This window comes from Rhinatrema bivittatum, chromosome 8, assembly GCF_901001135.1.
Source record: "Rhinatrema bivittatum chromosome 8, aRhiBiv1.1, whole genome shotgun sequence".
NCBI lineage: Eukaryota > Metazoa > Chordata > Amphibia > Gymnophiona > Rhinatrematidae > Rhinatrema > Rhinatrema bivittatum.
The window spans coordinates 6,556,095-6,578,691 of NC_042622.1; the positions used below are offsets into that span (position 1 = coordinate 6,556,095).

The 22,597-nt window shown below is 49.4% G+C and overlaps 1 protein-coding gene across 4 annotated transcripts in view; it reads right to left on the reverse strand.

The window, feature by feature from the left end:
* The window catches only part of ARFRP1 (ADP ribosylation factor related protein 1), a 92,039-nt gene that overhangs the window by 44,971 nt on the left and 24,471 nt on the right, over window positions 1-22,597 (reverse strand). For 3 of the 4 annotated variants that reach the window (XM_029613365.1, XM_029613367.1, XM_029613366.1), the window contains exons 5-6: window positions 19,864-19,945; window positions 8,311-8,381 (exon numbers count right to left, since the gene is read on the reverse strand). In XM_029613365.1, the coding sequence (XP_029469225.1) occupies window positions 8,311-8,381; window positions 19,864-19,945 (153 nt within the window). The remainder of the gene's footprint in view (window positions 1-8,310; window positions 8,382-19,863; window positions 19,946-22,597) is intronic. The other variant, XR_003858287.1, reaches the window with a different exon arrangement.

Below are 22,597 nucleotides of genomic sequence, written 5' to 3' on the forward strand. Positions count from 1 at the left end.
GGAATAGATTAGGGGTGCCCGGGACACATTACCCTTCCCCTGTATGTATGTATGTATGTATGTATGTATGTATGTGGGAATAGATTAGGGGTGCCCGGGTCACATTACCCTTCCCCTGTATGTATGTATGTGGGAATAGATTAGGGGTGCCCGGGTCACATTACCCTTCCCCTGTATGTATGTATGTGGGAATAGATTAGGGGCGCCCGGGACACATTACCCTTCCCTTGTATGTATGTATGTGGGAATAGATTAGGGGCGCCCGGGTCACATTACCCTTCCCTTGTATGTATGTATGTGGGAATAGATTAGGGGTGCCCGGGTCACATTACCCTTCCCCTGTATGTATGTATGTGGGAATAGATTAGGGGCGCCCGGGTCACATTACCCTTCCCTTGTATGTATGTATGTGGGAATAGATTAGGGGCGCCCGGGTCACATTACCCTTCCCCTGTATGTATGTATGTGGGAATAGATTTGGGGTGCCCGGGTCATATTACCCTTCCCCTGTATGTATGTATGTATGTATGTATGTATGTGGGAATAGATTAGGGGCGCCCGGGACACATTACCCTTCCCCTGTATGTATATATGTCTGTATGTCTGTATGTATGTATGTATGTATGTATGTATGTATGTGGGAATAGATTAGGGGTGCCCGGGTCACATTACCCTTCCCCTGTATGTATGTATGTGGGAATAGATTAGGGGTGCCCGGGTCACATTACCCTTCCCCTGTATGTATGTATGTGGGAATAGATTAGGGGCGCCCGGGTCACATTACCCTTCCCTTGTATGTATGTATGTGGGAATAGATTAGGGGTGCCCGGGTCACATTACCCTTCCCCTGTATGTATGTATGTGGGGATAGATTAGGGGTGCCCGGGTCACATTACCCTTCCCCTGTATGTATGTATGTGGGAATAGATTAGGGGTGCCCTGGTCACATTACCCTTCCCCTGTATGTATATATGTATGTATGTATGTATGTGGGAATAGATTAGGGGTGCCCGGGTCACATTACCCTTCCCCTGTATGTATGTATGTGGGAATAGATTAGGGGTGCCCGGGTCACATTAACCTTCCCCTGTATGTATGTATGTGGGAATAGATTAGGGGCGCCCGGGTCACATTACCCTTCCCCTGTATGTATGTATGTGGGAATAGATTAGGGGTGCCCGGGTCACATTACCCTTCCCTTGTATGTATGTATGTGGGAATAGATTAGGGGCGCCCGGGTCACATTACCCTTCCCTTGTATGTATGTATGTGGGAATAGATTAGGGGCACCCAGGACACATTACCCTTCCCTTGTATGTATGTATGTGGGAATAGATTAGGGGTGCCCGGGTCACATTACCCTTCCCCTGTATGTATGTATGTGGGAATAGATTAGGGGCGCCCGGGTCACATTACCCTTCCCCTGTATGTATGTATGTGGGAATAGATTAGGGGTGCCCGGGTCACATTACCCTTCCCTTGTATGTATGTATGTGGGGATAGATTAGGGGTGCCGGGGTCACATTACCCTTCCCCTGTATGTATGTATATGGGAATAGATTAGGGGCGCCCGGGTCACATTACCCTTCCCCTGTATGTATGTATGTGGGAATAGATTAGGGGTGCCCGGGTCATATTACCCTTCCCCTGTATGTATGTATGTGGGAATAGATTAGGGGTGCCCGGGTCACATTACCCTTCCCCTGTATGTATGTATGTGGGAATAGATTAGGGGTGCCCGGGTCACATTACCCTTCCCCTGTATGTATGTATGTGGGAATAGATTAGGGGTGCCCGGGTCACATTACCCTTCCCCTGTATGTATGTATGTGGGAATAGATTAGGGGTGCCCGGGTCACATTACCCTTCCCCTGTATGTATGGATGTGGGAATAGATTAGGGGTGCCCGGGTCACATTACCCTTCCCCTGTATGTATGTGGGAATAGATTAGGGGTGCCCGGGTCACATTACCCTTCCCCTGTATGTATGTATGTGGGAATAGATTAGGGGTGCCCGGGTCACATTATTTATTTATTTATTTATTTAAAATGTTTATATACCGGCATTCATGTTGCAAACACATCATGCCGGTTTACATATAACAGGGGTGTACAGTGAACAATTCAATAACCTATTTGTGTAGAAGGAAGCAGTTACAAATAACAAGGTAATAGAACTGGGAGGAGAGAAGAAAAGGGAGAGAATAACATTAGGTATAGGTATTTACATTAGTAATAACATTTTTACATGTGGAAGTGGTAGAATCTGGCTGAATAGAATTAATCGGTGTCCGGGAAAGCTTTTTTAAACAGCCAGGTCTTGAGTCTCTTTCTGAAGGTTGGGAGGCTGGGCTCCTGTCTTAGGTCCGGTGGGATGTATGTATGTATTACCCTTCCCCTGTATGTATGTATGTATGTATGTATGTATTACCCTTCCCCTGTATGTATGTATGTGGGAATAGATTAGGGGTGCCCGGGTCACATTACCCTTCCCCTGTATGTATGTATGTGGGAATAGATTAGGGGTGCCCGGGTCACATTACCCTTCCCCTGTATGTATGTATGTGGGGATAGATTAGGGGTGCCCGGGTCACATTACCCTTCCCTTGTATGTATGTATGTGGGAATAGATTAGGGGTGCCCGGGTCACATTACCCTTCCCCTGTATGTATGTATATGGGAATAGATTAGGGGCGCCCGGGTCACATTACCCTTCCCCTGTATGTATGTATGTGGGGATAGATTAGGGGTGCCCGGGTCACATTACCCTTCCCTTGTATGTATGTATGTGGGAATAGATTAGGGGTGCCCGGGTCACATTACCCTTCCCTTGTATGTATGTATGTGGGGATAGATTAGGGGCGCCCGGGTCACATTACCCTTCCCCTGTATGTATGTATGTATGTGGGAATAGATTAGGGGTGCCCGGGTCATATTACCCTTCCCCTGTATGTATGTATGTGGGAATAGATTAGGGGCGCCCGGGTCACATTACCCTTCCCCTGTATGTATGTATGTATGTGGGAATAGATTAGGGGTGCCCGGGTCACATTACCCTTCCCCTGTATGTATGTATGTGGGGATAGATTAGGGGCGCCCGGGTCACATTACCCTTCCCCTGTATGTATGTATGTGGGAATAGATTAGGGGTGCCCGGGACACATTACCCTTCCCCTGTATGTATGTATGTGGGAATAGATTAGGGGCGCCCGGGTCACATTACCCTTCCCCTGTATGTATGTATGTGGGAATAGATTAGGGGCACCCGGGACACATTACCCTTCCCTTGTATGTATGTATGTGGGAATAGATTAGGGGCGCCCGGGTCACATTACCCTTCCCCTGTATGTATGTATGTGGGAATAGATTAGGGGTGCCCGGGTCACATTACCCTTCCCCTGTATGTATGTATGTGGGAATAGATTAGGGGTGCCCGGGTCACATTACCCTTCCCCTGTATGTATGTGGGAATAGATTAGGGGCACCCGGGTCACATTACCCTTCCCCTGTATGTATGTATGTATGTGGGAATAGATTAGGGGCGCCCGGGTCACATTACCCTTCCCCTGTATGTATGTATATGGGAATAGATTAGGGGCGCCCGGGTCACATTACCCTTCCCCTGTATGTATGTATGTGGGACTAGATTAGGGGCGCCCGGGTCACATTACCCTTCCCCTGTATGTATGTATGTGGGAATAGATTAGGGGCACCCGGGTCACATTACCCTTCCCCTGTATGTATGTATGTATGTGGGAATAGATTAGGGGCGCCCGGGTCACATTACCCTTCCCCTGTATGTATGTATGTATGTGGGAATAGATTAGGGGCACCCGGGACACATTACCCTTCCCTTGTATGTATGTATGTGGGACCGGGTCACATTACCCTTCCCCTGTATGTATGTATGTATGTGGGAATAGATTAGGGGCGCCCGGGTCACATTACCCTTCCCCTGTATGTATGTATATGGGAATAGATTAGGGGTGCCCGGGTCACATTACCCTTCCCCTGTATGTATGTATGTGGGAATAGATTATGAGCACCCGAGTCACATTACCCTTCCCCTGTATGTATGTATGTGGGAATAGATTAGGGGTGCCCGGGTCACATTACCCTTCCCCTGTATGTATGTATGTGGGAATAGATTAGGAGCACCCGGGTCACATTACCCTTCCCCTGTATGTATGTATGTGGGAATAGATTAGGGGTGCCCGGGTCACATTACCCTTCCCCTGTATGTATGTATGTGGGAATAGATTAGGGGCGCCCGGGTCACATTACCCTTCCCCTGTATGTATGTATGTGGGAATAGATTAGGGGCACCCGGGACACATTACCCTTCCCCTGTATGTATGTATGTGGGAATAGATTAGGGGTGCCCGGGTCACATTACCCTTCCCTTGTATGTATGTATGTGGGAATAGATTAGGGGTGCCCGGGTCACATTACCCTTCCCTTGTATGTATGTATGTGGGAATAGATTAGGGGCACCCGGGACACATTACCCTTCCCCTGTATGTATGTATGTGGGGATAGATTAGGGGTGCCCGGGTCACATTACCCTTCCCCTGTATGTATGTATGTGGGAATAGATTAGGGGCGCCCGGGTCACATTACCCTTCCCCTGTATGTATGTATGTATGTATGTGGGAATAGATTAGGGGTGCCCGGGTCACATTACCCTTCCCCTGTATGTATGTATGTGGGAATAGATTAGGGGCGCCCGGGTCACATTACCCTTCCCCTGTATGTATGTATGTATGTGGGAATAGATTAGGGGCGCACGGGTCACATTACCCTTCCCCTGTATGTATGTATGTGGGGATAGATTAGGGGTGACCGGGTCACATTACCCTTCCCCTGTATGTATGTATGAGGGAATAGATTAGGGGTGCCCGGGTCACATTACCCTTCCCTTGTATGTATGTATGTGGGAATAGATTAGGGGCGCCCGGGTCACATTACCCTTCCCCTGTATGTATGTATGTGGGAATAGATTAGGGGTGCCCTGGTCACGTTATTCTTCCCCTTTTTGGGACTCCCTTCAGGCTTCAGCCTTGAACCACTGCTCATCTGCCACCACTGAATCCATCACTGCGCTCATATCTCAGAAGCTGAAGACTGGGAGTTTTCTGTAATGTCTCCCTGATAAAGAGTGAGGACAGGCAGTCTGCTCAGTGCCCTGAGAGCATCTTCAGGCTCCATTCCTCCTAATGGCTGTGTATCTGGCTCCCTCTGCAGGACAGACGGCAGACTGCAGGTCAGAGCAGGGAGACCGGAGGGTAAATACCATGGCTGGCAAGGCTGAGCTTCTGTTCACCCTGAGATTAATGTGGATGAGCAGAGAAGGGCAAGGCTGGAGGAGGACACTGGCTCCCCTTCTCCTTCCCTCCCTACAGGCTCCTACATTTTAATGCACATTATGTGTCTTAACATAAAGCATTCACCTCTCCATCCAATCATTCAATTCTTCTCACATCTCCAGCATTTACATCCCCATCTTCCCCAAATTCTCCCCCCTTCTTATAGCACCTGTCCCCCTAAACTTGCACCCCCTCTTGTACTCTCCCAAACATTCCCCACTTCTCATTCTGTATTGGGAAAGCCCCAGACCCAATGGTGCAGGCCCCTTTAAAATTAGGAGAAATCATTGGGTATGGAGCGCAGGAATCTCATTAGATCCTGCTTTGAAACTGCGCCCTGCCGAGCAGCCAGCAAGCTACCAGGGCCACGCTGCTTGGAGTTTGCCGCCCAAGATCCGCACGGCAGGAGGAAGGAGAGGAGAAAAGACCTGCCTGAAGTGGGGTGAGGTTCCCGGCCCTACGATACCCTCCTCCGCCCATCTGACGTCATCTTGCCGCGACCTGCTTTTGCTACAAAGCCGCCGCTGCTGCGGCATTGAACTGAGGAAGGAGAGGAGAAAAGACCTGCCTGAAGTGGGGTGAGGTTCCCGGCCCTACGATACCCTCCTCCGCCCATCTGACGTCATCTTGCCGCGACCTGCTTTTGCTACAAAGCCGCCGCTGCTGCAGCATTGAACTGAGGAAGGAGAGGAGAAAAGACCTGCCTGAAGTGGGGTGAGGTTCCCGGCCCTACGATACCCTCCTCCGCCCATCTGACATCATCTTGCCGCGACCTGCTTTTGCTACAAAGCCGCCGCTCCTGCGGCGCGTTGCGTCCGCCGGCACGTTGTCTAAGCCGCGCGCCGAAGGGGCGCGCGACTTATTTTGCAACTTGCTTTCGACGGTTGGAGACGCCGTAAGAACAATATTTGTTCTATATAAGTCTTGGGACTCTCCTATTCCTCCTGAGGACCGAGGATTTCGTGGGAAGGAAATTGGTGTGGTAGGAACATTTATATTTTGTCTACCTTATTATGCCTCATACTAAACGTAAGGGCCGAGTGCGCACGGAACCCTCTGCACCTGCGCAAACTACCCATACGCAGCAAGTAATAGATGGTTTCTTCACACCTGTAGCAGTTTCAACACCGGGTGCAGAGTCCGCTGAAGGTATAGGTTTAGAGCAAAACCTTACCTTCCTGGACATTCACACCTCTTTAAGCCCCGGAGCACCTCAAACTCCTTCACATCCGACCCCGGGACCCTTTTCAAATTCGGACCATCGGAATCAGCTAAAAGCATGTAAACCTATGGTCTCAGAGGAGGAATTGGAAGGTAGACCTATAGGGGCAAGTATAACATCAGAACGATGTGAAGAAATCCTGGCTACAGAAATCCAAAAGATTTCAGAGGTATGCCAGGAAGGAGAGTTGTTACCTAACCTCAATATTCAGAAAATAGTACAACCGGAGGTCATCACATTGGATTCAATCTGGAAAGCCTTAATGACTCTAGATAACTCAATATCATCATTAACTAAATCTATAAATGTATCTCATAACAAAGTGAATGGAATTGAACCTGTGGTTAAAACACATGAAGTTAAGATTAATGAGATGTCTGTACAATTATCATCATCTATGAAAGAAGTTCAAGTCAATCTGATTAAATCAGATGAGCTAATGAGAAGAAATTACGAAAAAATTGAAAACAGGATGAGATATTTAAACCTGAGAATATTAAATTTCCCAGGTGTCAAATTAATCTCACCTAAAGAGCAATTTAAAAAATATTTGAAGAATGTCTTATTAATAACACAAGATAAAATGCCAGATATCTCAAAAATCTATTTTGTACCCAATATGGGAGTTAAGAATGAACCCAGGATATCAGAGGTTAATTTAGAATCAGAGTTGACAGACTTCCTCTAAACATCTTCTGAGGAACAAATTGAATTTAGAGGGACATTGTTAGTAACCTTTGTAAATGAAAGGGATAGAGACATGATTTTAAAAATATTTCTTCAGAACCGTGATAAGAAATTCTTAGGTCAAAAAATATGGATCTATCCCGATCTTACAAAGGATACTCAAACCAGAAGGAAAAAATTTGTAGAAATGTTACCAGAAGCTAAGACTTTAGGGATCCAAGCAGTTATTAAGTATCCATGTAAATGTACATTTATGTATAAGAACAATAAGTATGTTTATTATGAGCCAGTACATCTAAGAGCTTTTCTAGATAATTGTAAAAGTGAGGTAGGTGACATCCATCCAGAGTAATGCATATATAAAGAGAAATCTGTAAATTTCCTTATTAAATTAGAAATTACTTCTCTTTCTTTCTGTTTGCTCAAATGAAACTGTAATGGTCCTTAAATGTTTCTTAACAATATTACAGAAGAATGGTTTGTACTGGAATGTAAAGATTTCATGTTATAAACTATTTTTGATGTTTGTAATGATTGAAAATGAATAAATAAATAATAAAAAAAAAAAAAAAGATCCGCACGGCGAGCCCTCCCCACCGGAGAGGCAGTGGGAACATCGGCCATGCGCAGGGCTCCCCACACGCGCAGCAGCGGCTTACATGCAGCATGGCCGGCGCGACTCAGATCGCACACAGATGCCGACGCTAACAAAAAGAGGATCAGGAGCCACGAGACTGAAACGGCCTGGACACCCTCCCCTCCCCACCCACCCCCTGCGAAGACGGGGCGAGCGCCAGAAAGCACTGGAAACCGCTTCAATGCTGCAAACTGCCTTGCCTCTTTCTTTATGTACAAACAAGAAAGAAAGGGACCTCTCCCTGAAGAATGGTGCCAACGGCTTTCCACGATCCTCGCTGAAGGGCAGGGAGCCGGACCACCAGCTGTCACCCCCAGCACCTCAGACAGCAAAAGGGTTCCCAACCCCTGCCACCAGGACCTGACAGAACCTCAAAGCTGCCGGGGAGAATGGCCTACCTCCACATCTTGCTTGTTCGCCAGCACAAGAACGGGAACGCCCTCCAGCACTTCACTGGTGATCATCTTCTCTGCAAAAAATTCCAAAAAAAAAATTAACAGGACCCAGGCTATAAAAGGATGACGGAAGGTCAATTAGTAACAGAGTTCAAGAAGGCATGTGATAAGCACAGAGGATCCTTCACGGCAAGAAAAGTAAAGAAGCAACATAAGAATTAATTAGCAGCTGGGTCTGTCTGGCAGGCTGTAAGTACAGTAATAACTAGAAGTCCTAGAGAAACGCAGGCGCTCACGTCACTGAACCTGTCTGGCAGGCTGTAAGTACAGTAATAACTAGAAGTCCTAGAGAAACACAGGCGCTCACGTCACTGAACCTGTCTGGCAGGCTGTAAGTACAGTAATAACTAAAAGTCCTAGAGAAACACAGGCGCTCACGTCGCTGGGTCTGTCTGGCAGGATGTAAGTACAGTAATAACTAAAAGTCCTAGAGAAACACAGGCACTCACGTAGCTGCGTCTGTCTGGCAGGATGTAAGTACAGTAATAACTAAAAGTCCTAGAGAAACACAGGCACTCACGTAGCTGCGTCTGTCTGGCAGGATGTAAGTACAGTAATAACTAGAAGTCCTAGAGAAACACAGGCACTCACGTAGCTGCGTCTGTCTGGCAGGATGTAAGTACAGTAATAACTAGAAGTCCTAGAGAAACACAGGCACTCACGTAGCTGCGTCTGTCTGGCAGGATGTAAGTACAGTAATAACTAAAAGTCCTAGAGAAACACAGGCACTCACGTAGCTGGGTCTGTCTGGCAGGCTGTAAGTACAGTAATAACTAAAAGTCCTAGAGAAACACAGGCACTCACGTAGCTGCGTCTGTCTGGCAGGATGTAAGTACAGTAATAACTAAAAGTCCTAGAGAAACACAGGCGCTCACGTAGCTGGGTCTGTCTGGCAGGATGTAAGTACAGTAATAACTAGAAGTCCTAGAGAAACACAGGCGCTCACGTAGCTGGGTCTGTCTGGCAGGATGTAAGTACAGTAATAACTAGAAGTCCTAGAGAAACACAGGCGCTCACATCGCTGGGTCTGTCTGGCAGGCTGTAAGTACAGTAATAACTAGAAGTCCTAGAGAAACACAGGCGCTCATGTAGCTGCGTCTGTCTGGCAGGCTGTTAGAACAGTAATAACTAGAAGTCCTAGAGAAACACAGGCGCTCACGTAGCTGGGTCTGTCTGGCAGGATGTAAGTACAGTAATAACTAGAAGTCCTAGAGAAACACAGGCGCTCACGTAGCTGGGTCTGTCTGGCAGGATGTAAGTACAGTAATAACTAGAAGTCCTAGAGAAACACAGGCGCTCACGTAGCTGGGTCTGTCTGGTAGGCTGTAAGTACAGTAATAACTAGAAGTCCTAGAGAAACACAGGCACTCGCGTAGCTGGGTCTGTCTGGCAGGATGTAAGTACAGTAATAACTAGAAGTCCTAGAGAAACACAGGCGCTCACGTAGCTGGGTCTGTCTGGTAGGCTGTAAGTACAGTAATAACTAGAAGTCCTAGAGAAACACAGGCGCTCACGTAGCTGGGTCTGTCTGGTAGGCTGTAAGTACAGTAATAACGAGAAGTCCTAGAGAAACACAGGTGCTCACGTAGCTGGGTCTGTCTGGCAGGCTGTAAGTACAGTAATAACTAGAAGTCCTAGAGAAACACAGGCGCTCACGTAGCTGCGTCTGTCTGGCAGGATGTAAGTACAGTAATAACTAGAAGTCCTAGAGAAACACAGGCGCTCACGTAGCTGCGTCTGTCTGGCAGGATGTAAGTACAGTAATAATAACTAGAAGTCCTAAAGAAACACAGGTGCTCACGTAGCTGGGTCTGTCTGGCAGGCTGTAAGTACAGTAATAACTAGAAGTCCTACAGAAACACAGGCGCTCACGTCGCTGGGTCTGTCTGGCAGGCTGTAAGTACAGTAATAACTAGAAGTCCTAGAGAAACACAGGCACTCACGTAGCTGCGTCTGTCTGGCAGGATGTAAGTACAGTAATAACTAGAAGTCCTAGAGAAACACAGGCGCTCACGTAGCTGGACCTGTCTGGCAGGCTGTTAGTACAGTAATAACTGGAAGCCTTAGAAAAACACAGGCGCTCACGTAGCTGGGTCTGTCTGGCAGGCTGTAAGTACAGTAATAACTGGAAGCCTTAGAAAAACACAGGCGCTCACGTAGCTGGGTCTGTCTGGCAGGCTGTATGTACAGTAATAACTGGAAGCCTTAGAAAAACACAGGGACTTGAGTAGCCGCACTTAGCAAGCTATAAACTCCTTGTGTTGACCAGATCAGTTCAGAACGACGTTGGTGTTGGAGATCCGTCTCCATAGATCATGGGGATCTAAGATCCAGATGTTTGGGTAACAGCCATGCTGGTGCTGGTGCCTGTTTGGATTAATATGAGAAATTTGTGGTTGGAAATCGGAGGGGAGGGCTGCAAGTTGTAAACTAAAAATAGGATTCTGCATGCTCAGCTAACCAAGAAGGTGGAGTACAATGGAGAAAAAAAAAAGACAAAGTGTCTTGCATATAAGGAGGGATATCCCACAGCTAGTCTGGGATTTATCTTTGCTTGAGGAAGAACTGGAGACATTGGGTCTTTTTCTGAAACCCCACACAGCTTCAGGAGAACAGCTGCACTCTGAAGCCCAGTTTCGGAGTCTCCCGCTTCTTTCCCTAACACAGTAACATGAAGGCAGCCATTCCTGTCCTCACTGCCAAGGACACATCCCAGCTGCCAGTCAGAGTGCGACTGCCTGCAGGATATCACTTCTGCCTTTCTGCTGGCGTGTCAGAGAAACCGAGCTGCTAAGAAATTCTTCTGCAGCTAAGGGTCCTCTGTGGTTATCCCCATGAGTAGTCTGGAATTTAACCAATTTTAGCAAACACCGCTGCAGTGAGAAATTGCCAGGCTTAATCCTGCTGATACAGTGGCTCTCAAATCTGATCAAGACTGGATGTTGCAACTTTTTCTTAGTAATAAGATTTCACTAGACACATACAAGGGAATTAAAAAGAAACTCCCCTTGTATTGAGGACACTTTTCCGCCCAGTGCCAAGAATGTTTTCCTTCTAGCATGGTGGCTTTAGCTAGGTTATCCTTTTTTAATTCTTTGCCCTAGAAAGCAGACCAAATAGCTCTCTTTCAGGTTTCAATTTCAAGTCTGCCCCTTTCTAACAGACATGGCACAATCTTTTGCAAATATAAAGTCCTATTACGTTAAGCACAGTTAAATAAGAAAATAAAATGGCACTTCGTTTCAAGCGAGGCTCTGATTCATGAAGATCCCAGCTCCAAAACGTGATGGGATTTTTAGTACTTCTCATTTCTCATCACATGGTACAATATGCCATTGGCTGAGCCCCTTTTCGTTGAACACTATAATCCAAATTTCAGGGATAGATATTCCAGGGGATCTGAAGGTGATGGGATTTTTAGTACTTCTCATCACATGGTACAATATGCCATTGGTTGAGCCCCTTTTCGTTGAACACTATAATCCAAATTTCAGGGATAGATATTCCAGGGGATCTGAAGGTGATGGGATTTTTAGTACTTCTCATTTCTCATCACATGGTACAATATGCCATTGGTTGAGCCCCTTTTCGTTGAACACTATAATCCAAATTTCAGGGATAGATATTCCAGGGGATCTGAAGGTGATGGGATTTTTAGTACTTCTCATTTCTCATCACATGGTACAATATGCCATTGGTTGAGCCCCTTTTCGTTGAACACTATAATCCAAATTTCAGGGATAGATATTCCAGGGGATCTGAAGGTGATGGGATTTTTAGTACTTCTCATTTCTCATCACATGGTACAATATGCCATTGGCTGAGTCCCTTTTCGTTGAACACTATAATCCAAATTTCAGGGATAGATATTCCAGGGGATCTGAAGGTGATGGAATTTTTAGTACTTCTCATTTCTCATCACATGGTACAATATGCCATTGGCTGAGTCCCTTTTCGTTGAACACTATAATCCAAATTTCAGGGATAGATATTCCAGGGGATCTGAAGGTGATGGGATTTTTAGTACTTCTCATTTCTCATCACATGGTACAATATGCCATTGGTTGAGCCCCTTTTCGTTGAACACTATAATCCAAATTTCAGGGATAGATATTCCAGGGGATCTGAAGGTGATGGGATTTTTAGTACTTCTCATCACATGGTACAATATGCCATTGGTTGAGCCCCTTTTCGTTGAACACTATAATCCAAATTTCAGGGATAGATATTCCAGGGGATCTGAAGGTGATGGGATTTTTAGTACTTCTCATCACATGGTACAATATGCCATTGGCTGAGTCCCTTTTCGTTGAACACTATAATCCAAATTTCAGGGATAGATATTCCAGGGGATCTGAAGGTGAAGGGATTTTTAGTACTTCTCATCACATGGTACAATATGCCATTGGCTGAGTCCCTTTTCGTTGAACACTATAATCCAAATTTCAGGGATAGATATTCCAGGGGATCTGAAGGTGATGGGATTTTTAGTACTTCTCATTTCTCATCACATGGTACAATATGCCATTGGCTGAGCCCCTTTTCGTTGAACACTATAATCCAAATTTCAGGGATAGATATTCCAGGGGATCTGAAGGTGATGGGATTTTTAGTACTTCTCATTTCTCATCACATGGTACAATATGCCATTGGCCGAGTCCCTTTTCATTGAACACTATAATCCAAATTTCAGGGATAGATATTCCAGGGGATCTGAAGGAACGTTTGCTTATCCTCTCTTGTCCTTCGGCCCGGGCATACTTATACAAGACTTTCTTACATAGACATACTTATCTTCATTTCTTACTCTGAGGGGTAATGGAGAAATTACTTACCTGATCATTTTGTTTTCCTTAGTGTAGACAGATGGACTCGGGACCAATGGGTTTATGTTCCCCTGCCAGCAGATGGAGATGGAGTCAGATTTCAAAGCTAACGTCACCCCTGCAGTGACCTCAGCACTTCGGTATTCTCTTCAAAAGCCATTGTGGACACAATATCGAAAAACTTGATTAGAACTTGATTAAAACCAACTTGACTAAAAATGGATAACTGTATTCAACCAAAACAAACGCTGAACCCCAAGCACGATTATAGATACCCTGTTCTACGGACAGGGCAACGGCTTACCCGTAATCTCCTGGAATCAATATTCATTTCATGGGTGAATCCTTACCACCATTCTAAGGCAGTCATGGGTGGGATGCTGAGTCCATCTGTCTACACTAAGAAAAACAAAATTAGCAGGTAAGTAGGTTCTCCATTTCCTAGCATGAAGCAGATGGACTCAGGACCAATGGGATGTACAAAGCTACTCCTGATCGGGGAGGGAGGCTGCCACAGTCCGGTTAGCACCGTCCTTGCAAAGGTTGCATCCTCTCAGGCTTGAACGTCAGGCGATAGAACCTGGAGAAGGTGTGCAAGGAGGACCATGTTGACGCTCATCAGAAATGGTCGGGAGACAGCATTCTAGCTGCCGCCCAGGATACTGCCTGAGCTCTAGTGGAATGAGCTTTAACCTGAAAGGTTAATGGCTTTCCTGCCTCTACATGGGCTCCCGTGACCACCTCCTTGATCCAGCGAGCTATGGCAGCCTGCGAAGCTGGTCTGCCCTGTCTCCTCTCACAGAGAAGAACAAGCGGTCCCATCTTGCGGACCGGTTCTTAAACTTCCAGATACCACCCCAAAAGCCTACTGACATTTAAATGGCTGAGGAGGCGGTATTCTTCCGTGTCCTTGTGCCTATCTAGGGATGGAAATGAATGGACTGATTCAAATGAAACTCTGAGTCTTTGGGCAAGAAGGATGGAATGGTACGATGTTGTAACGCTCCTGTCATGATCCGGAGGAACGGTTCCCGACACGACAATGCCTGTAGTTCAGAGATGCGACGAGCCAGGGAGGAGGAATAGCCTAGTGGTTAGAGCAGTGGACTATGGACCAGGAGACCAAGGTTCAAGTCCCGCTATCACTCCTTGTGACCTTGGGCAAGTCACTTTACCCTCCATTGCCTCAGGTACAAAAAACTTAGATTGTAAGCCCTCTGGGGATAGGGAAATACCTACAGTACCTGAATGTAAACTGGTGTGATATCTCAATTGAGATGAATGTCGGTATATAAAAATAATAAATAAATAAATAAATAATATAGCCACCAGGAACACCGTTTTTAGGGTTAATAAATGCAAGGAAGGACTGCGCAGCGGCCAAAAGGTGGACCCTGTCAAAAACTGCAAGGGAACCGGCCAACGTAGGGGTAGCCAGGGGTGCTTTACCCCTTTCAGAAAATGGGCCATGTCCAGATGAGCCGACAGCTGGGTTCCGTTCACCTCGCCCCTGAAACAGGAAAGAGCCGCTACCTGGACCTTCAAGGAGTTAAGGGTCAATCCTTTATTCAAACCATCCTGTAAAAATTCCAGAATCAGTTGGATTTGAAAGTCTGAGGGGAAACATCGCGTTCCTCGCACCATGCCTCAAATACTCTCCACACCTGCACATATCATAGGACATAGAGAACTTCCACGTGCGAAGAAAAGTGGTAATTACTGCTGTCAATTATCCATGCTTCATCAGGTGGGCCCTCGCGAGGGCCAAACCATAAGACAGATTCAAGATGGATCCTCATGAAGCAGGTCCCTGTGCAATGGTAGGCACGGGGGTTTCCACCAAGAGCCTCTGTATGTCCGCATACCATGGCTGCCTGGGCCAATCTGGAGCTACTAGTAGGACTAATCCCCTGTGGTGCTCAATTCTGCGAATGACTCTCTGCCCAGCAGGGGCCATGGAGGGAAGGCGTATAGCAAGTCCTCTTCTGGCCAGGTCTGAACGAGAGAGTCTATCACCAGGGACCACTCAACTCTTCTGCGACTGAAGAATCGGGGAACCTTCGCATTATGAGATGCGGCCTGCAGGTCAATGGATGGGAGGCCTCAGCGATTTATTACCATCTGAAAGCCAACGCCCATTCTCCTGGATCTAGACTCTCCCTTCTTAGAAAGTCTGCTCTGACGTTGTCTTTCCCTGTGATGTGGGAGGCCAAGATCATCTGTAGATGTATTTTCGCCTATACCATAAGGAGTTCTATCTCTTGTGACACTTGCTGGCTTTGGTTTCCCCCTGGCGGCTGATGTAGGCTACTGTTGTTGCATTGTCCGACATTACGCAGACCACCTGACCCTGGAGTATGTGGCTGAACTGTAGACATGCAGAGACTTCCACGTAGCTGCCTTCCATATCTCCTGCGGAGAGACTGACCGACTCTCCGCCCAAGAAGTAGCTTGGGAAAGCAAGGAATGAGTCTTCAGGCCCTCCGGGACCGCCCGGCCCTGACAGATATAGGCCGCGCTGGAGAAAAGAAAGAACCAGCGAAACTGGGGCCGAATGTGCAGAGAAACCCGATTTCGCGCAGACAAGCTCGAAAACCTTCCGAACCCGTGTCGAATCGGGCCCCCAAGAAGCCCAACGACTGGGATGAAGTAAGATTGCTCTTGGTATAGTTGACAATCCAACCAAGTGACTGAAGTAGTCGTATCACTCTGTTGACCGCCTGGTAGCCTTGCCTCAAGGATTTCGCTCGAATGAGCCAGTCGTCCAGGTATGGGTGGACTAAAATTCCCTCCCGACGGAGGGCAGCCACCACAACTACCATGACCTTTGTAAAGACACATGGGGCGGTCACCAGGCTGAAGGGGACGGCCTGGAACTGAAAGTGTTGTCCCGATATCTTGAACCGTAGAAATCGTTGATGGGCCTTGAAGATTGGTATGTGTAGGTATGCCTCCGTGAGGTCCAGGGAAGCCAGGAACTCTCCTTGGTGGACTGCCACGATAACAGAGCGCAGCGTCTCCATCCGGAAGCGCAGAACCTTGAGAGCCTTGTTCGCAGATTTGAGATCCAGGATCGGGCGGAAAGTGCCCTCCTTCTTGGGTACCACGAAATAGATGGAATAGTGGCCCCGGCCCACTTCTGAGGGAGGCACCGGAGTAATTGCCCCCAGCGCAAGAAGACGGTCTAGCGTCTGGCGAACTATGATCTGTTTTTGGGGGCATCCACAGGGGGAAAAGAGGAACCTGTCTCTTGGGACCCAAGCAAAATCCAATACGCAGCCGTGTTTTAGAATATCTAGGACCCACAGTTCCGATGTGATCCGGACCCACTCCTCGTAGAAGAGGGAGACCCGGCCCCCAATTCTGGGAATCGGAGTGTGGGTCGGCCTGGCATCATTGAGGAGGCTTGGAGGACATCCCGTGGGGCATCCCTTCCTTGGCAGGTCTGCACCCACGAAATGGCCGGGTCCAGGAATGCGAGTGGGACGAGGGTGTTCGTGGCGTCTGTTGCCTCGTAGTCCGAAAACGGCGTTGGTTGCGAAAACGACTTCTGGATGAAATGAACGTGGAACGTGGATGGTCCTCCGGCAGCCTGTGGACCGCATTTTCACCGAGTGACTTAATGATCTGATCCAGATCCTCACCAAAAAGGAACTTGCCCTTGAAGGGAAGGGATCCCAGTCGAGTCTTGGAGGAGGAGTCTGCCGACCAGTTGCGGAGCCAAAGCAGTCGCTGGGCCGCCACTGCCGCCACCATTGACCTGGCTAGGACCCTCAGGAGATCATACAGGGCATCCGCCCCGTACGCAATGACGGCCTCCAATCGGTCTGCCTGACGAGTCTCCTCAGGGGGCAGGTCCTGAGAAGTAAGAACTGCAGATGGCGGCCCGAACACCTAGCGCCGAGACTTCGAAAACCCTCGAGGTACACCTCCAATTTTCTGTCCTGAAGATCCTGCAGCGCTGTGCCTCCTGTAACTGGTATGGTGGTGCGTTTGGTGACCGCAAAGACTGCGGAATCAACGGTCGGTCCCTTGAGTATCTCCAAGAAATCCTCAGGGAGCGGCTATAGCTTCTCCATGGCTCTAGTGACCTTGAGGTTTGCCTCGAATGAGTCCCATTCCCTGGAAAACAACTGGAGGAAGGTGGGATGGGTAGGGAAAGCCTTCGCCGGCGGACAGAGCCCGGCCAGTAAGGGGTCCCCCTTCTTCACCAGGGGTTCAGGTCCCTGGGGGAGAATCGATATCAAGTTCCTGCAAAATATGAGGAATCAGGTGCTCCAGGCTCCTCACGTTGGAAAATGCGGAGGACCCTGGGGTCATCCCCTTCCATCTGAGCCGCAAGGAGGGGATCGTCCATGGCCGAGTCTGGCATCTGGTCCCCCGCGTCCCCGGGGGTGTCCCCACTGGGCCGGCCAAGTAGGACTGGAGCTGCGCCCCCAGCCCCCAATGGTTCCCAAGGGAAGCGGATCCACTCTGGCAAGCTTGGGGGGGGCGGGGGGGGGGGGGCCCGGGAGGGAGATCCAGAGGGTGAGACATCCTGGATGGGTATGCATTATGCATTAGCAATATAAAATCTGAAGTAAACGCCGGTGGTCCTGTAGGGGCCCTAGATGAAGCATCCTCTGGTAGGGGCCCCGCATCCAGGGGCTGCACAGGGACCAGGGACAGAGGCAGAAATGGAAATGAAGCCTCCTGTTCATCCTCGGAGGATACGGAGTCCATGGCGTGCTGCAACAAAATGGCTGCCGTTCCCATGCTCCGCGGGATCGGAGGCTGCCACTGTCCCTCAACTCGGTCCTGACCGCGCAACGCCGGAGCGGTCGTCCCCTGAGAACTGCCCTCCCCGCCGGGGAGACAGGCAGTGCAAACACCCTCCCGGGATAGCCGGGACACAGGCCGCCCACATGCCGCTGCTCTCGGCATGTCGCCGAGGGTGGGGGAACGCCGGAAAATCGAAATCCTCGCTGTGACGTGAACTGATGCTCCGGGATTGGAGAGGCCGCTGCTATCAACCCCAGCGACCCGATTCTTAGATGCCCCGCCGGAGAATGTGACCTCCCGGCCTGCAGCGGCCCCGGGGAATGAGCGTCGTGGGGCCGCGGGTCGGCTAGCGTGCGAGGGGGGGGGGAGAGGTTGGAGCCCTCCAACTTGCACCCCCCCCCCCCCCCGTGGCCCGGTGCAATGGAAGAGGAGAGAGCCCTGAAAAGTAAAGAAATACAAACTTACCCCGGCTCTCTGTCAGAGGCAGGAAGAAAGACGACAACAACCAGAGAAAAGACAGAACGATCTGCTGGCAAGGGCTCCGTGGAGAGCTAGGCTCTAGGCTCTCTTTCTAAAGCTAATGCAAACACCTTTTTTTTTTTTTTTTTTTTTTTTTTTAAACTTGATTCCTCTCAACAAACAGAATAGTAAACAAAGAATGAAGAGACTGAAAGAAAATACTCTAAGACCAGGGTACTGGGGGAACCAGTGTTCCCCTGCTCCTATCTGCTGGAGTCAGAAAGATACTGAAGAGGGACACTGGACTGGGTAGGCTGTCTTATATGGCAGCGCCCTCAGAAGTTCTCGTCTGACTCTATCTGCTGGACGGGGGACATAACCTACCGTCTGGACTGATCCTGGTATGTACAGGGAATATAAAGATATGCCATATTGGGAAGACCAAGGGTCCATCAAGCCCAGCATCTTGGGTCCAACAGTGGCCAATCCAAATCAAATGTACCTGGCAAGTACCCAAATATCAGATAGATCCCATGCTCCTAATGCCGGTAATAGCAGTGCCTATTCCCTATTGATTAATGGAGAAATTACTTACCTGATAATTTTGTTTTCCTTAGTGTAGACAGATGGACTCAGGACCAATGGGTATAGTGTACTCCTGATAGCAGTTGGAGACGGATCAGATTTCAATCTGACGTCAGCCCTAGTACATATACCCCTGCAGGAAGTGCAGCGCTTCAGTATTTTCCGTCTCCATAGCAGTTAGGGACTATCTGCACGCTCTCACAGCGTTAGAACCAAATTCAAAGAAGAAAATCCAAATTTAAAGAAGAAACCTATGTGAAGACGAGCCCCTAACTGCTAACAAGAGTACACTATACCCCATTGGTCCTGAGTCCATCTGCTACACGCTAGGAAACAGCAGTTTATGGACTTCTCCGCCAGGAACTTATCCAAACCTGTTTTAAACCCAGCTACACTAACTGCACTAACCACATCCTCTGGGAATGCATTCCAGAGCTTGAATCATCAGTGGATATAATCACGCCAAAGACCCTTTACTACAATCAAGACTCTTAAAACTAGTAAGGGCGGAGCAGAATGGCATTAACACAGCTCAGAATGATTTCAAGACATTACAAATACTAAAAGGAGTAAATGAGAAGTAAAGTATGAGCACTGGCTTCTGATACGCCACCGAAGCAGGTTTTCTGATGTCTCCAAGGAGTAGAAAATTGGTGCTCGGGTACCTACAGGGCTTTCTCCTCCTTGATAGGAAACATTCGTAAGAAGATAAGTAATGTCATGCTGGATCAGTCCAAGGAACATGGAGCCCAGCATCCAGCGTCTGACAGCAGTCAGTCCCAGGCACAAGTACCCGACACATCCCCAAGAAGCTCCCTGCCTACTAACTGCCTGGAGTTTCCCTTCATCACTGCGAGATACTCACCAAAAGCGTTCTTGGATTCTGACAGCCGATCCTCATCAGTGGAGTCAATGACGTAAATCACTCCATGGGACTCTGCATAATACTAAGAACAGACATGAACCCTTACTACTATACCAAGAGAGAAAGCGTCACCCCCACACCTCGCATATACACGATGCCTCACGCCTGCCTGCAATACCCCCTGCTATTCCTGTACCCAGACCCCCCCAACACACACACACACACACACACAGCTCTGCCAATGCACCTCCCCCTGCTATTCCTGTACCCAGACCCCCCCCCAACACACACACACAGCTCTGCCAATGCACCTCCCCCTGCTATTCCTGTACCCAGACCCCCCCAACACACACACCACACACACACACAGCTCTGCCAATGCACCTCCCCCTGCTATTCCTGTACCCAGACCCCCAAACACACACACACACACACACACACAGCTCTGCCAATGCACCTCCCCCTGCTATTCCTGTACCCAGACCCCCCAACACACACACACACACACACACACAGCTCTGCCAATGAACCTCCCCCTGCTATTCCTGTACCCAGACCCCCCCCAACACACACACACACAGCTCTGCCAATGCACCTCCCCCTGCTATTCCTGTACCCAGACCCCCCCAACACACACACACACACACAGCTCTGCCAATGCACCTCCCCCTGCTATTCCTGTACCCAGACCCCCCCCAACACACACACACACACACAGCTCTGCCAATGCACCTCCCCCTGCTATTCCTGTACCCCAGACCCCCCCAACACACACACACACAGCTCTGCCAATGCACCTCCCCCTGCTATTCCTGTACCCAGACCCCCCCCAACACACACACACACACAGCTCTGCCAATGCACCTCCCCCTGCTATTCCTGTACCCAGACCCCCAACACACACACACACACACACACAGCTCTGCCAATGCACCTCCCCCTGCTATTCCTGTACCCAGACCCCCCAACACACACACACACACACACACAGCTCTGCCAATGCACCTCCCCCTGCTATTCCTGTACCCAGACCCCCCAACACACACACACACACACACACAGCTCTGCCAATGCACCTCCCCCTGCTATTCCTGTACCCAGACCCCCCCAACACACACACACACAGCTCTGCCAATGCACCTCCCCCTGCTATTCCTGTACCCAGACCCCCCCCAACACACACACACACACAGCTCTGCCAATGCACCTCCCCCTGCTATTCCTGTACCCAGACCCCCCAACACACACACACACACACACACACAGCTCTGCCAATGCACCTCCCCCTGCTATTCCTGTACCCAGACCCCCCCAACACACACACACACACACACACACAGCTCTGCCAATGCACCTCCCCCTGCTATTCCTGTACCCAGACCCCCCCAACACACACACACACACAGCTCTGCCAATGCACCTCCCCCTGCTATTCCTGTACCCAGACCCCCCAACACACACACACAGCTCTGCCAATGCACCTCCCCTGCTATTCCTGTACCCAGACCCCCCCAACACACACACACACAGCTCTGCCAATGCACCTCCCCCTGCTATTCCTGTACCCAGACCCCCCCAACACACACACACACACACACAGCTCTGCCAATGCACCTCCCCCTGCTATTCCTGTACCCAGACCCCCCCCAACACACACACACACAGCTCTGCCAATGCACCTCCCCCTGCTATTCCTGTACCCAGACCCCCCAACACACACACACACAGCTCTGCCAATGCACCTCCCCCTGCTATTCCTGTACCCAGACCCCCCCAACACACACACACACACACAGCTCTGCCAATGCACCTCCCCCTGCTATTCCTGTACCCAGACCCCCCCAACACACACACACACACAGCTCTGCCAATGCACCTCCCCCTGCTATTCCTGTACCCAGACCCCCCCCAACACACACACACACAGCTCTGCCAATGCACCTCCCCCTGCTATTCCTGTACCCAGACCCCCCCCAACACACACACACACACACACAGCTCTGCCAATGCACCTCCCCCTGCTATTCCTGTACCCAGACCCCCCCCAACACACACACACACACACACACACAGCTCTGCCAATGCACCTCCCCCTGCTATTCCTGTACCCAGACCCCCCCCAACACACACACACACACACAGCTCTGCCAATGCACCTCCCCCTGCTATTCCTGTACCCAGACCCCCCCCAACACACACACACACACACAGCTCTGCCAATGCACCTCCCCCTGCTATTCCTGTACCCAGACCCCCCCAACACACACACACACACAGCTCTGCCAATGCACCTCCCCCTGCTATTCCTGTACCCAGACCCCCCCAACACACACACACACAGCTCTGCCAATGCACCTCCCCCTGCTATTCCTGTACCCAGACCCCCCCCAACACACACACACACAGCTCTGCCAATGCACCTCCCCCTGCTATTCCTGTACCCAGACCCCCCCCAACACACACACACACACACAGCTCTGCCAATGCACCTCCCCCTGCTATTCCTGTACCCAGACCCCCCCCAACACACACACACACACACAGCTCTGCCAATGCACCTCCCCCTGCTATTCCTGTACCCAGACCCCCCCAACACACACACACACACAGCTCTGCCAATGCACCTCCCCCTGCTATTCCTGTACCCAGACCCCCCAACACACACACACACACGCACTGCTCTGCCAATGCACCTCCCCCTGCTATTCCTGTACCCAGACCCCCCAACACACAC